Source organism: Chanodichthys erythropterus, chromosome 11 (assembly GCF_024489055.1).
Source record: "Chanodichthys erythropterus isolate Z2021 chromosome 11, ASM2448905v1, whole genome shotgun sequence".
NCBI lineage: Eukaryota > Metazoa > Chordata > Actinopteri > Cypriniformes > Xenocyprididae > Chanodichthys > Chanodichthys erythropterus.
In genome coordinates, this window is record NC_090231.1 from 11,725,067 (window position 1) to 11,740,756 (window position 15,690).

Below are 15,690 nucleotides of genomic sequence, written 5' to 3' on the forward strand. Positions count from 1 at the left end.
TGCAATAAATCCAGATCAGACAAAACATAATAGCTTATGCATTCGGGTCGCTTTTGCACCATGCACTGACAACTGAAGCGCCAGCTGTTTCCTCTGTGAATATTATGGTGTAGGCTAATTGCATTTATACGTTTTGTTAATGAGGCAATGTACATCGTGATGAGGATTGTTGGTTCCTTTGTGTTGCTCTGTCAGTTTGCAGCTGCATCTGGAAGGGACCGGTCTCGCGCTCCCCGTGTTGTCTAGCCCTCTCTATTCGGCGGAAAAAAGTACTATTTCATTCATCCCGTTTCCTTCCATTCATCTGGGCACTGCAGCGTAGCGAAGACTCGGGGTTCGATCAGCACGAAAATTCTTATCAATGGAGAGAGTGACGTCAATGAGCTAGAGTGACGTGCGGTCACGTGGGCGCAGTGGGGCCGAAATAAAAACACGGAGAGCTGACCGTGGTACTGAAAATATCCCCATAGCTCCGTGCAAGAATAGCCAGCCATACGGCTTACACAAACGATATCACTACACAAACAAAACAGCAACATTCAAACAAAGCGTGTATTGTTGAAGCGGATTCATACACGTAAATCACGAGACTAAGTGCGTCGGACTGCGCTGCCCCTGACAGGATTCCCGGTAAGTCCCGGCTTTCTTTTTATAGTAACAGGGAACAGTAATGGCAGAAGGCGTGGGAAAATAAGGATATATTATAATGTGGACAGAAAAAAAAAACAAAAAAACAAATTCAAAACGCAGACTGAGGCGTAAAGGTTTTGCTATATTAGTTTGCATGTACAAAAAAACAAAACAAAACAAACAAACCATTAATTGCTGGTATAAAAGAACACAAATATATTTGTAATGTGAAATGTACACACATTACAAATATATTTGTGTTCTTTTATACCAATTTATTTGTTTGTCTTTATATTAAAAAGGACCTGAGGAAAAAGGGACCTGATGAAAAAAAAATGCAGTAATGTAGAAATTAAAAGTAGCTATAACAATTATTTATGAAGGAAGTAATAAAACTTATTAAAACCACTTTAGTGATACTGAATATTTCAATGATGACTTTCATAATTATTGATGAAGGTGACGGGTATGATCAATGGCACAGCTCGCATTATGAATATTACCACGCCCTTGCTCATGCTTTCATCATCTTTCTCATCACCATAGCATTAGATACCCAAAATAACAATGTCGAGTCCAATCACAAAAGCGCACGAGAGACACTGACATAAAAACATGTTGTTTTGCTTCTGCTTGCTTTGACTTTTGCCTGTTGGAGTCCAATTTGACGTATTTTACATATTTATAAGTACTAGCTCATATGGAGCAAAGAAATGTTGACATCAAATTTAACAGCAGAGCATTCATTATCTGTTTTCATGTCTTTTAAATGTTGTTGATTGGGTTTAATTTGTGATAGACGTTCAAATCTAAAATCTAATAGTCTCAAAGCAGAAGATTATAGGCCTACTTGGACAAGGCGTCTTAGAGCCGGATTACTTGCGTTCTTTGTTGATGAGAGCTCCCCAGAGTGCTCTGTCGTTGGAGGCAGTGGACGAGGGTGTTACTGTTAGAGCTGTTGTTATATCGTGGAGACACGACTATATAAGACCAAAAAAAGTTGATCTTTTCAAATTTGAAAGGAGCTACAGACTGTTGTTTTTAATAAAAAAAAAAAAAAAAAAAAAAAAAAGATAAAATTGTGCATGCCACACAGCTGTCAAACTTTAGATGTGTAAACCCATGCATCGTAAGCCAGTGGGCACATATTTGCGATCGCTGCAGTGTTTTCTTGTGCAACTAGGCTATGACTGGAGTTCTAACTACCTAACCGTGATGTATCATCTTGTCGTGATGATCAAGCATTACGCGTCGGGATCGCTTAATCTCAGTGTCAGGTTTCATTACAAAATTAAAGTGAGCTAAGAATGCCGTTCTATTCACTGTTGTTGCGCTCCCAAAGCTTTAAAATCCAAATTTGATGGAGCGTTTTATTCATATGCGAGAGAAATACTCGTATTTGTTTGTTTTTTTGGAGCTCAAACTTGCTTTTCGTGGTCATACTGAGATCCTCTGATCATCTTTGTATTGCTTACTCATTAACCTCCCACGCATCGGAAGGACTCCCTGCTAAGGCGCTTTTCCTCCTATACCTTATTAGCACCGCGCCGCGTGTGCGAGCAATCACATGCTCAAAGCGCTTCAGAGTCCTCACGAACCGCACCAGCTTAAGCCGCAGAGCCAATTAGAACGCCTTTGCAAAATCAGCTAAGCAGCAGGCAATAACACATCAATTATGGCTTAACAAAAGATCCCCCCCTCCAATGAGTAATCAATTTTTGTGCAAAATATAAATATGCTTTGTTGGACAGATCACTTCAGAACAGAAAAATCCTCACTGGATTTGACAAGGACTTTTTTTTTTTTTTACTAAAGTGTATACCGACATTAGTTCTGCCATTACATGAATGAGCAATTCATGAAATGCTCTCAGGTATCAATTGCAAGTCATACATACATTTATAAAAAAGAAAAAAATCTAATATATAGTGAGTGTTGCATTCAGGCAGTGTGCAAAGAAGTGAATGCGTGTCCACCATCTTACCTGAGAATGCTGTGCATTGTTGTGTGATGCAGATAACTTCATTTATTCTAACACATGTGTTATATATATATATATTTATATATGGTTTATATAAGGTTGTTACCTTGAGATCAATTTTGAAGGGCTCTCTTGAAACAGATTTGATCGTTTGACCATTTATGAATTTTTCTGTCTTTCAGGTTCAACACATATGTACGGTCATGAGCTGGTGCCAACAAACTTTAAATGTCCCCGTCATTTTCCTGTTCATGTTATTTAGTCTCACAGTCAAGCCTGCAACCTTCAGTCCAGTGACAGCAGCCAGCAACACAGTAAGTGAAAACTATGCAGCATCCTCCTCCTCTGCTCAGCAACAGAGTCAATATACTCAGTCACCAGAGGAAAAAGGCTCGCTACATGAAGAAAATGAAGAAGATGAGCTTTTCAAAGACGTGGACCCTAGAACCCTAGCAGCGGTCCTTCTCGAGGCCCTCAACCAACCTCAGAAGGAAAAGTTGAGTGAACGAGAAGAGGGAATGGAAGTGGAAAGGCAGAGGGATCTTCAGGGTGCCGACAGAGACAGAGATGGTCACAAAGAGCTGGAGCTGGTCATGGCAGCTGCTGCAGCGCAAGGAAAAGATGAGAAAGAAAGAGAGGAGGAAGAAGAGAAAAAAAGGGCTGAGGAGGAAGAACGGCTGACGGAGAAAGTGACAAGCCGCACCACTAGTCAGACGGTACCATTAAAAGAGCAGGTGGCTCCACAGGAGGGGGCCACAAAAGAGGAGGTGATCAAGGAGGAGGAGAGGCAGGAGCCTGAGAGAGGGGAACTGGGGGAGGAGGAAGAGCAGCTGAGTCCAGAGGAAGTGAAGAATCTGGAGACTGTGTTAGAGGAATTGCAGAGCTACAGCACAGCCACTAAGAGAGAGCGTGACACCTTCAAAGGCCAGAGGGAGAGCCGTGGGGAGTATTTTGATTACCTGGACCGTAATGGGCTCATGAACAACGAGATCAAGCCTAAAGCTAAAGGCAATGACCTAGCCCTGACCAAGAAGAAGCTAAAGTGGCAACTCGAACAAGAGAAGAACAAAATGCAGCCTTTACAAAGAGGAGGCAACTTCATGGATGACTTTAACAATAACCTTGCTGACCCAGAAGAAGAGGATGAGGAAGATCAGGAGGACGAAGAACAGCTAACCCCTGAAGAAGAGGAAACTCGGGCCAAAGCAGAGCAAGAGGAGGTACGCAGACAGGCAGCAGAAGCACAAAGAGCCAAGGCGGAGGAGGAAAAGCTAGCAGACATTGCATCTGACATGCTCCTGAAATACATTGTGAAACAGGACAAGAAAAAGTACCAAGACAACAATGGTGCAGAAGATAAGCGCTCTGATGAGGAGGACACTAGTGATGACGATGATGACATTGACCCACAGACCATTGATAAGTTGATTGAGATCTCAAGCAAGCTGCATCTTCCTGCTGATGATGTGGTGGACATTATTAACGATGTGGAGAAAAAGAAGAAAAAAGATGCTCCTGAAAATCTCCCATGGCAACGTCCTCTCGTGCCGCCTCCAGCCCCCATTGCACCTTCCACACTGTTACGTAAACCTCCTCCCTCTAAGCCTCCTCAACCGAACACAAACTCATTAAAAGCCTGGTTCAAAGACAGGACCTCAATCAAGCCCAGCAAGCAAGATATTTGGACGAGGCAGCAGTGGCCCTTTCGTACCTACCCTTCCTTCAAGTTCTATCAAAAACCCTACAGAGGGTATTACCCCATCTACATCCCGCCTGCAAAACCAAAATCCCGCTACTATTCCAAGCCCTCTTTCGCCCTCAATAATGTCCTGGGAAACTCACTGGACTATGACTTTGATTACTCCCCCAGACGGAAGTCCCGTCCCTGGGCGCAATCTCGCCAAAGAGCCCAACCAGCCTTCCAGCGGAACCTCTACTTCCCTCACCCTCGGACTTTCAAAGCCGTACCCATGCCTAAACCACGGTCACCTCCACGTCGTTGGCCGTCCTTTTATTACCCAGCCCGAGCTCCTGTAGTCACCAGGGAGGATGATTACTACAGTCCGCTGAGGCAGCCGCCACAGGACAGCGAAGAGGAGCTGGAGAACTTCATTGAGAGAGTCTTTATGAAACATCCCCGGATGTTTCAGTGAGCAGACACGGGAGACAAAAAAGAGTGATGAGGACGTGGAGGAGAAGAAAGTGAAAGGGAACAACTTAAAGACTGTTCTTTGCCAACCTATCATGTTCTGGTTTCTTTTACTGAAATCAATCCCTTCGTACTTACTTATTTGCTTCAGATACAAAGTTTACCCTTAAGAAAGAACACATTTAGGATCTTCATGTCCATCTAACCACATCCTCCACCCTCCTCCCCCCTGGAGAGACTGACCAGCAAAGCTACTTGAGCGGTGAGAGGAAAGGGCGCTTGAGCCCGGCACATCTCAAATACTCAACATTCAAGTTTTGCATACCCTAAGAAGGCCTTTATAAAGATACCTGATATCATGAAACACCATGTTTTCATCCTTTACAAAGACATTCAAGATGGAATCTTGAAAGGCTTGCCATTATTATGGAAGCAACTCCATTATCTAAGTCTTACTTGCATATCTTTTTCTTGTTTAGTTTTTTGTATTTTGGACATTTTAAATCCCAGTGGTCAATATCATTGATCTTAATGTAGAGGGATAGCAAAAAATATTCTAATTGCACCTTTAAAGAACGCGCAAACATATTCATTCAGACAGAAATGATAAAACATCACAGTGCCATAATGGTGGAAAAATACATTTTGTTAATTCAATACACCAAATGTAGTCTTTCTTGTACCTCAAAGTATTCTGCTTGAGCATTTACCATTTGTGTGTTTCCTTTTGAAGCAAAGAGGACACACTAAGTCTTGTACATAGAATTAGTTTCTTATCGCTGTCTGCATTTCGAATTTTTTCCTTCAGTGTGTTTATACCATTGTTTTTTTACGTAAAAAAGATAAAAAGTTGGTGCAAAAGACATTCATACATTCCAACGATTTCTAAGAAACAAATTTATTATTTCATACAAGCTGTTTTGAATACAACTTTTAATTGCCTTAAGACACTCTCTTCCCCTTTTCAGATGAGCAGCATTTTTGGTCAGAGACTGGCTGAAAGGTTTGTTCTCAAGCTCAAACTTTATTCAGTGGAGCTGGGAAGCAGTGATCAGCCTTTTGACTTTGTTTTACAAATAAAACAAATATATATATATATATATATAAAAGATAATTAAAAAATAATGTGTCAAATATTAATGGATTATTTAAAGGTAACCTTGCCCCAAGGCCAGTTACATCGTACCAAAATCAATCACTGGGCCAATGAGAGCTCAATCAAAATAGCATAGACAATCTATTCATTTAAATTAATTAATTAATATACTAAACAACAATGTTAATGTTACTTAAGTGAAAATTGAAATGAAAATCAGTAAACATTTTCTTTAAAAAAAAAATCTGTAGGTAAGATTAAATTGCCTGAAACTGCCCCAAATGAGTTTGAATAAAAATGCACCAAACTGGTGCTTGTCAATCTGAAAAAGAAAGAATATTCAAGCATAAGGGGGAGGGATACACCGTTCTAATTTTCTTTAAATGATTTGAAAGACTGACAGATGGAAGCTAGAGGGAAAATGGATGCGGAGAGCTGAACCAGTGGAGGAGTAAAGTTTCTGCACGTTACTGTAAACTTGCATCTAAAATGTGTTGCTTCTTTGAAGACATTAAGCATTGAAAAAAAAACTACAAAAAAAAGATGAATGACTAGTGTATCCAAGTAAAAATGCCATTGAGTCTTGTGTGAGGAAAAAATGTTTATGTCCTTTCTAGATGTATCTTGTACGTAACATAATAAACATGCGTTTGCTGGATGTAAATAACCGCATGTTGATGACTAGTTTTGCTACACAGAGAGAAATAAATAAAGTTGACTATTTTTTATTAAGATTGTTTTTTTAATTCCTTCTTGTAAAGAACATGGTTGTGAGATTTGTACATATCCGATACATTTACACACATCACACTCAAATTAACCTTAGCATAAATTGCTACAATTAAAGTTTTGGTTTACCTTTTTCCATCTTATATCTTACAACAATAGGAAAAGCACACACAAAAACAATACTGAGATCACAGTACATTACCAAAAGGAAGTTAAACATGAACATTCAGCATCTCAGTGTGAAAATCCTTCACAGATGATCTCTCTAATGAGCTCATTTGATCAGCAATTAGCCCAACAAACTGTGAGTCCCAGAGCCAATCAATGCCACATAACTTCCCCCTAATTGCATGCCAGGTCGAATTTTCTCTCCACTTTGATATGCTGTACGTGGGCAAATACAAACACGTATGTGCACGCACACATTATTAAGAGACAAAAGGATATTAAAATAAGGCCAGAGGGCAGATTTACTGTTAAAAAGGATTATGAAGGGAAAGGAAACAAGAAAGCAAGCAAGCAGGGCAGGGGTCTTGACTAATGAGAGACTGAGCACATTAGTACTCCCACTAGGACTGCTGTGTGCAATCAAAGACTTTCATCAAAGAACGTTGTTATAGGGAGAGACGCCCCACTTTCACACCACATGAGACATGCTCAGGAGTGAGGTTTGCTTTTCATTCCTGTAAATACACTTAAAGTGATAGTTATAAGAAAAATCTGCTATCATTTACTCACCCTCATGTTTCAGACCTGAATGAGTTTCTATCCTCTGTGGAACACAAAAGAAGATATTTTAAAGAATGTCTCTGCTTTTGTCCAAACAATGAAAGTCAAAAGCATCCAAAAAAACAAAAACAAACAAACAAACAAACAAAACTCTGACTCTCATTCACTCAAAAGTCTCTGAACAAACATAAAAAAAAATCATGGAAAGGATTTCCACATGATTAAGTTGCTTTATTTCAACATTATGCAATTCTGTTATTCTAATTTAATGAACTTACGTTGGGTCAACTTAATTTATTAAGGTTGATTCAACTTATTTAATAGTGTCAGCCAAACTAATTTGCAATGTTTTGGAACAACTCATTTACTTAAGTTGATCCAATCCATGCAATTTAAGTTAGCCTAACAAAAGTGCTGAAAGAAAGCCATTTAATCACACGGAAATCCTTTCCATGATTTAATTACATTAATTCAAAGAATAGCTTTTGAGTGTTCATAAATTAAAACCTTTTTACCATACACTCAAAAAAATGACACCTTAAACTAACTCAAGTCAATTATGGACAACCAACTTAGTTTTTATTAACGGTTTATTTTCACTCTATGCAAAATCAACTGACTAAGGAAGAATCTATGTAAAATAGTTATGTCCAACTTAATTCAATCATGGACAGTGGTTCCACATGATTGAGACAATTAAAATCCAAAAGATTCAACCATGTTAAATGAACTAGAATCAATTGTGTTAATTTAAAACAAAATAAGTAAAATCAATAAATAAATAAATAAATAATAAATTATTTTCATATACATTTGATTTTTACAATTAATTCTTCTTGTTTAATTTTGTGATTTATATAACTTTTGTGACGTTCTGTGTTAAAAATCTAGATGTGATACTGGATTCACCCTAAATTGCCTTAACCATAAACATTGTAAAGCCTAAATTGATCATAAGTCCATTGGTCGCAATGGTTTTACAATCAACATAGGCTTACAATGCTTTTGGGAAATGCAATCCAGAGCACTACCACAGTGAATACTTTCTTATTAAAGTAATTTGAAAGTTTGTTAGCAGGTCCTCAACCCAAGCACAAGTGCAACACTTCACCACAATGGTAACCCTAAACTTTTAAATACTAACATAATAGAACAATAAACATTAAAATGTCTTTCCATTTTCTCATCTTCCTAAAAACTGCTCAAAATAACACTTTATTTCAACATTTACACTCCTAGTTCAGCCCCTTTGCAAAGCATGATGGGAAGTGAAAATCCTGCTTGATTGAGTCCTGGTTGGGTTTACTTGATTGAAACATGTTATTTTAATATAAAAACATCAAGTTAAGTCAAAAAGTAATTGTTTCAACTTAATTTAACATGAAGCAATTGAATTTGAACCAGAAACCTATAATACAATGGTTTTGAATCAAAAAAGTTGTTTAAATAAAGTGAACAGCATCAAAAATCATTTTTTTCAGTGTTGTATAAATAAAATGCACAGAAACATTTTTTCTAAATATCTTCTTATGTATTCCACAGAGGAGTCAGTCAGGTTTGGAACAACATGAAGATGAATAAATGACAGAACGTTGAATTTTAAGTGAAAGAATATAAATCGACATAAAGAATGTAACTCACCTGCTTTAAAAAGCCCATATACATGAACTCTGAACACATGACTTTTGTCCCTGCTCATGTTTTATTGCTTAGCACACTGCAAAAAAAAAAAAATGACGATTGGATTTTTCACTACTTTGAAGGAGAAAAAAAAAAAAAAAAAAAAAAAAAAAAAAAAACAAAAGACCAATAGACCAGAGAAGGTACACTGCATGAATAATAATAAATAAAAACCTTTTTTTTTTTTTTTTACTTAAATCTAGTTTTTAAAAAAATCTGCCAGTACAATAAGACAAATGCACTTACATATGGAGATATGGAGTGTTGTTAAAGTAAATTTATCTAGTTTCAAAGATCTTGATATATTTTAACTGATAAATTACACAAAATATGGATTAGGAATATGATTTTTGTAGTGTATTTAGATGCTTTTTAAATCAAAATGACTGTGGAACAGTCATCGCAGAACAAGATGAATTTCAGTGCTTTAATTAAAACAACAATATGGCAGTAGAACTGTGACCTCAAGCAGTCAATTATTTTCCAACTTAACCATATACTTAACCATTAGGCTACTACTACCGTCGATATTAATATAAATTGTATTCCTATTAATTTATTCATTTTAAATCATCCATCTCTTACTAGAGAGCTCTGAAAAAGACCATTTCAAGGGTACAACGACATCACTCGAACATGGTTTTGTGAACAAGGACCTTCATAAAGTGCAAAGTTGTTAGTACATAATCACTTGATACCCAATGACAGCAATTTTCAATTCAATATGTTATAAACAACAACTGAATGAGACAGGCCTGGAAACAAACAAGGAGTGACAGCTACAATTTCCCATAAATAAATCATAAATAAAAAAAGAAAATTAGGGAAACTGAATCAGACAGGGAGGGGAGACAAAGAAAATGACAGACTAATGAAATGACTAGTGAAATTGTAATCAACAACAGAAAGGCTTGGAATAAAAGAGATACCAAACAAGTGGCGAGAGGTAGTCAATAATAACGTTAATGAAGAAAGTGAGGGGGTGGCATAGAGAAAGAGAAATAGAGAGAATGGGGCGAAGGAGAGGTTGATAAGGAGAGCGCAGCCCACGGAGGAGCAATGATTCATGAGTCACATGGTTGAGAGGTGAGTCATACTCGCTCTACTGCAGAACCCTCAGCCTCCAACACACACCGACAATCCTTTGTCATATTCACTTACTCAGGCACAGCCACTGGGAAGAGTAATTGTCAAATTCAGTCTAACAAACTCCATAATACCAACCGATTCAATTAAATAAAAAGAGAAACATACCAATGTCCAATTGTGCATGAACAGGCAATTTTGCACACTGACAAATGCCAGAAAGAAAACATGTGCACTTATCAAAGAGAAAAGCACCCCCTTTCTGTGACACCTGCGCGCCAGCACACAAACAAAATGACAAACACAATTTCTTTGCCCTGAAGGCTTGCACAGAAAACAGAGGAATGAAAAGCACTTTGTTCTCCTGATCAAATATCGAATATGTCCGACATTCTCTATGACTCAAAACCCAACACCCCCGATGCAGAAAAAAAAAAAAAAAAAAAAATCAGCATAATGGGAAAACCCACGGAAAGCCCATATGTTCCGCCTCCACCAAAAACAATCTCTGCCAAGTCCATCAGTGTGTTGGCCTGAAGCGATCTTCACATTTCATTATTGAGGTGGGAAGCTCTAGGGTGGGTTTGCCTGTAAACATTGTCCCAAGATCAGTTTTTTGAACAATTATATTGGCAATCCTCCGGAAGAAAAAAAATGAACAGAAGGAATGTCCTTACCTTACATCATTTAAAGGGCAAGTGCAAAACAATAAGACTGAATTAATATACAATGCATTACTGTCCAGTCTGCTCTTAGATTCTATAGGGCACCATCTCCCGAGAGGTCTCTCAGGTTAACCTAAATCTCACAGGACTAGCCTTTATTAAGGTAAAGAGAGGGTGAGACACACTCTTTATAGCAGATAAAGAATTACTGTCCATAAGGATAATGGGAGGGAAGTAACAACATGACATTAAAAATTCATCATGAGGTAGGCAGAGAGGCCAGGCAATTATGATGGGCGGAAGGAGGTGTGGGGGGGGGGGGGGAAGAGAGAGAGAGAGAGAGAGAGAGAGAGAGAGAGAGAGAGAGAGAGAGAGAGAAAGAACATGCAGAGGCACTTGGCAGAAACTCAGTTTCCACTGGAGATGCGCTGGTGCTAGATCAATGGAAAAAGACTCATACAGGGGAGAAATGAGAGCAGTCATCCATCAAACTATCAGTGTGAGACCAGCATATTATACTTACTGTCATAAAATGTGCTCCACAGAAGCTAAACAGTGTTTCAGGTAATCACAAAGACATGTTTGATTAACTTTGCAATTATAATGACTTACTCATGAAATGACACTGCGGAATTTCATTTGCCGCAAAGGCCATTTTGAGAATGAGGCTATATATTTTATTGGCTGTGAATTTCCAGAATTTCCATTATCTTGTAAATTTCTACAGGAAAATATAATGGCATTGATGCAACAAAAGCAAAAGCTTGCTGACTATTGTAAACAAACTGAAAGGGTACATATTAATACTAAAGGCTGATAATGTTATTTCAGTCACAAGCTATGGAAATCTCTTCCTGACAACCTACAAGCCACTGACTCACTTTTGAAAAGTATCTCAAAACATATTTTTTGTTCACAAAGCCCTTCCTTGACTCATTTTATCTTATTTCTATTATGTGATTTTATTTATTTCAGGCTGTATTTCATTTCATCATCTTATTTCAATGTTTTATCTTATTTCTATATGTGTATGTATGTTTTTTCTTTGTGTATTTCTATTCTGTAAAACACTTTGTACCATTTTAAAAGGTGCAATATAAATAAAGCTTTACCTACTTACTTACTATAAAGTGTAAAGGTGTACCTTTAAAAGGAGTTGTCAGGGTTCAATACAAGTTAAAGGGTTAGTTCACCCATAAATTAAACTTCTGTCATTAATGACTCACCCTCATATCGTTCCAAACCCGTAAGACCTTCGTTCATCTTTGGAACACAAATTAAGATATATTTGATGAAATCCAAGAGGTATATTATATTGGTATATGGTTGAGTCATAAACACTTAAGGTCCAGAAAGGTACTAAAGACATTGTTAAAACAGTCGATGTGACTGCAGTGGTTCAACCTTAACGTTACGAAGTGACGAGAATACTTTTTGTGTGCAAAAACAAAACAAAAATAATGACTTATCAAAAATAATGAATAATGACAACAATATCCTCTTTTCTGTGTCAATCTCATATGCTGTTTACGTTCAGCGCTTCCAACCTTGACCTTGAAAGTGGTGGTTAAATTGCTGTCTTATACCTCTTGGATTTCATCAAAAATATCTTCATTTGTTTTCCGAAGATGAACAAAGGCCTTATGGATGTGGAATGACATGACATGAGGGTGAGTAATTAATGATAAATTAAATTTTTGGGTGAACTAACCCTTTAAGCTCAATCTATAGCACTAGTGGCATAATGTGGATTAAAAACAAAATAAATTTCAATGTCTCCCTCAGCGTGTTTTCAGAATTTCTTCAGATTTTTTTTGTTTTTTTTTTTTAGTTTTTGTTGGTCCATACAATGGAAGTCAATGGTAACCAAAACAGCTTTCATGCTCCACAGAAGAAAGAATCATACAGGGTTGAAACTACATGAGTGTGAGTAAATGGTGAACTGTCCCTTTAAGAGCAACAAGTAGTTACACAGAATCTTGCATAATAGTGTAGTAAAGTTACGAATAGCTATGCATTGAATATACATTGTTTTAGGCACACTTTTAAAGGTGACCTTGATTCAAAAATTGAATTTACCTCGGCATAGTTAAATAACAAGAGTTCAGTACATGGAAATGACATACAGTGAGTCTCAAACTCCATTGTTTCCTCCTCCTTATATAAATCTCATTTGTTTAAAAGACCTCAGAAGAACAGGCGAATCTCAACATAACACTGACTGTTACATAACAGTCGGGGTGTACGCCCCCAATATTTGCATATGCCAGCCCATGTTCCCAACATTATGAAAGGGATTACACGTCTGGATCTGCCCAGCTGAATCATCAGACTAGGTAAGCAAGCTAGAACAATAGCGAAAAATGGCAGATGGAGCAATAATAACTGACATGATAACATGATATTTTTAGTGATATTTGTAAATTGTCTTTCTAAATGTTTCGTTAGCATGTTGCTAATGTACTGTTAAATGTGGTTAAAGTTACCATCGTTTATTACTGTATTCACGGAGACAAGAGAGCCGTCGCTATTTTCATTATTAAACACTTGCAGTCTGTATAATTCATAAACACAACTTCATTCTTTATAAATCTCTCCAACAGTGTAGCATTAGCCGTTAACCACGGAGCACAGCCTTAAACTCATTCATAACCAAATGTAAACATTCAAATAAACACTGTACTTACGCGATTAGACATGTTGCATGACGAACACCTTGTAAAGATCCATTTTGAGGGTTATATTAGGTGTTTGAACTTTTTTTATGTTGTTTAAGGCAAGCGCGAGCTCTTGGGGTGTGGAGCACCAGATTTAAAGGGGCCGCGTACCCTGAATCGGCTCATTTATAATGATGCCCCAAAATAGGCAGTTAAAAAAATGAATAAAAAAAAAATCCATGGGGTATTTTGAGCTGAAACTTCACAGACACATTCAGGGGACACCTTAGACTTATATTACATCTTCTAAAAAAAAAGTTCTAGGGCACCTTTAATTAACTGTATGTTTATTTTTACAGAAAAAGTGCTCTACCTAAATTCAGACAATAATCCTTTTAAGGATTAGTCCACTTTTAAATACACTTTTCCTAATAAATTTACTCACCCCCACGTCATCAGTCGAAAATAACTTTTTCTCCATATAACGTAGTGGATTTCAATGGCTACCAACAGGTTGAAGGTCCAAATTGCAATTTCAGTGCAGCTTCAAAGAGCTTTAAACAATACCAAATGAGTAATAAGGGTCTTATCTAGAGAAACGATCAGTCATTTTCGAAAAAAATACAACCGTTTATGCTTTATAAACAAAATATCGCCTTGAACGTAGTTTCCGTTTCCGCATTCTTCATAACGCTTACACTGAATGTTCTACGCCTTCCGTATTCTACTTACGGAAGGAACGCGGCGCCAATTTAGTTTTTTCCGTAAGTTGAATAGGAAAGGCGTAGAACATTCAGCGCAAGCGTTATGAAGAATGCGGAAACGGAAACTATACGTTCAAGGCGATATTTTGTTTATAAAGCATAAACGGTTGTATTTTTATTTTTTTATTTTTTTCAAAAATAACCTATCGTTTCTCTAGATAAGACTCTTGTTACTCATCTGGTATCATTTAAAGCCCTTTGAAGCTGCACTGAAACTGCAATTTGGACCTTCAACCTGTTGGTAGCCATTAAAATCCACTATATGGAGAAAAATCCTGGAATGTTTTCATCAAAAACCGTCATTCCTTTTAAAGTGATGAAAGAAAGACATAAACATCTTGGATGACATGGAGGTGAGTAAATTATCAGGAAAAGTGTATTTAAAAGTGGACTAATCCTTTAAACTGCATATTTAAAGGAGAATAATAAAATACATATTTTAGTTAGAATATCATGCACTACATAAACCCTGCACACATATTAAGGAAAGCACATTAGCGACTTGTAAACAAGCATTATAATGCTACATCCATTAAAAAAAATGAAGACATCGCATTTGCATGAAAAACCACCGGAAACACAATTAGTCACTAAGTGCTGCAGAAATGCAATTGACAGAAGGGTGAAAAGCTGAAGGGCACATGTCTGATGTCCATCTCCACTGACAGGAGATAAAGGAAGACACTCTGACCAACAGCTGAGTTTATATTTAGAAAAAGGAGGGAGGGCTGCAATCACACTGTGGGTCAAATCGTTTGACACCTGCACACTGATGATGGTGAAAAAAAAACACAACAGGCAAAAGATTTCTGGTTTCATAAATCCCCAACAAATGGAAGGAAACACAGACAGACATCATTAACAAGACATTTTGAGAATGAGGGATGAAGCTAAAGTGATGATGAAAAAAGCACAACTAATTTGTATTACCAATGCAATTAGCTCACATGAAACTGAAAATATGAATTGTGCGTTTGTCTTTAATTTCTGTGGTGTTTTGACTTCCATCTTTTTAATCATCACTGATTTTATGAATATCCTTTTCCTCTAAAAGCCCGTCCGTTGTCATTATATGGACATGTTGTGCCTTCGCCTGTAATCTCTTTTTCTACTTTTCCATCACTCCTTCATTGTCTGTTTCTTGCCACAATGGTGGTGCAGTCAGCTTCACTGCACCACTGTCACAAACGACCGACTGGTGACTCATCCACTTACATACTCAATCTCTCGCTCTCTCTCTCTCTCTCATTTTCTCTCTTCAGCACTCTTTATCTTTGCTCCACACACACACAAATAATACATTCCTGACAAAGCATCCGTCTTTTTTGTTTGAGGATGCAAACATTATACCATCAGAGGTCACGCCATGACGAATGTAGAAATATCAATCAAACAAACATGAAGACAGGTCTGCAAGTTTTCTGTATAATCTGCAACTGCTGTCATTAGGTATAAGGTTACATTCACTAAAAATTGAAAAAGAATGGGGAAAAACATAAAAACAGATGAGAAAGAAAAAGTCAT

General features: G+C 37.4%; 1 protein-coding gene across 1 annotated transcript; it reads left to right on the forward strand.

Moving 5' to 3' along the window:
- The first annotated feature begins 483 nt into the window (after positions 1 to 483).
- vgf (VGF nerve growth factor inducible) lies at positions 484 to 5,510 on the forward strand. The gene is made up of 2 exons (XM_067400921.1): positions 484 to 630; positions 2,794 to 5,510. Exon 2 carries the CDS (start codon positions 2,815 to 2,817, stop codon positions 4,762 to 4,764), a length of 1,950 nt encoding a protein of 649 aa, XP_067257022.1. The 5' UTR covers positions 484 to 630; positions 2,794 to 2,814; the 3' UTR covers positions 4,765 to 5,510.
- Positions 5,511 to 15,690: the final 10,180 nt, after the last annotated feature.

What these genes read in the sequence shown, in the direction of transcription:
- vgf (XM_067400921.1), top strand. Translation starts at nt 2,815, where the DNA reads ATGAGCTGGTGCCAACAAACTTTAAATGTCCCCGTCATTTTCCTGTTC.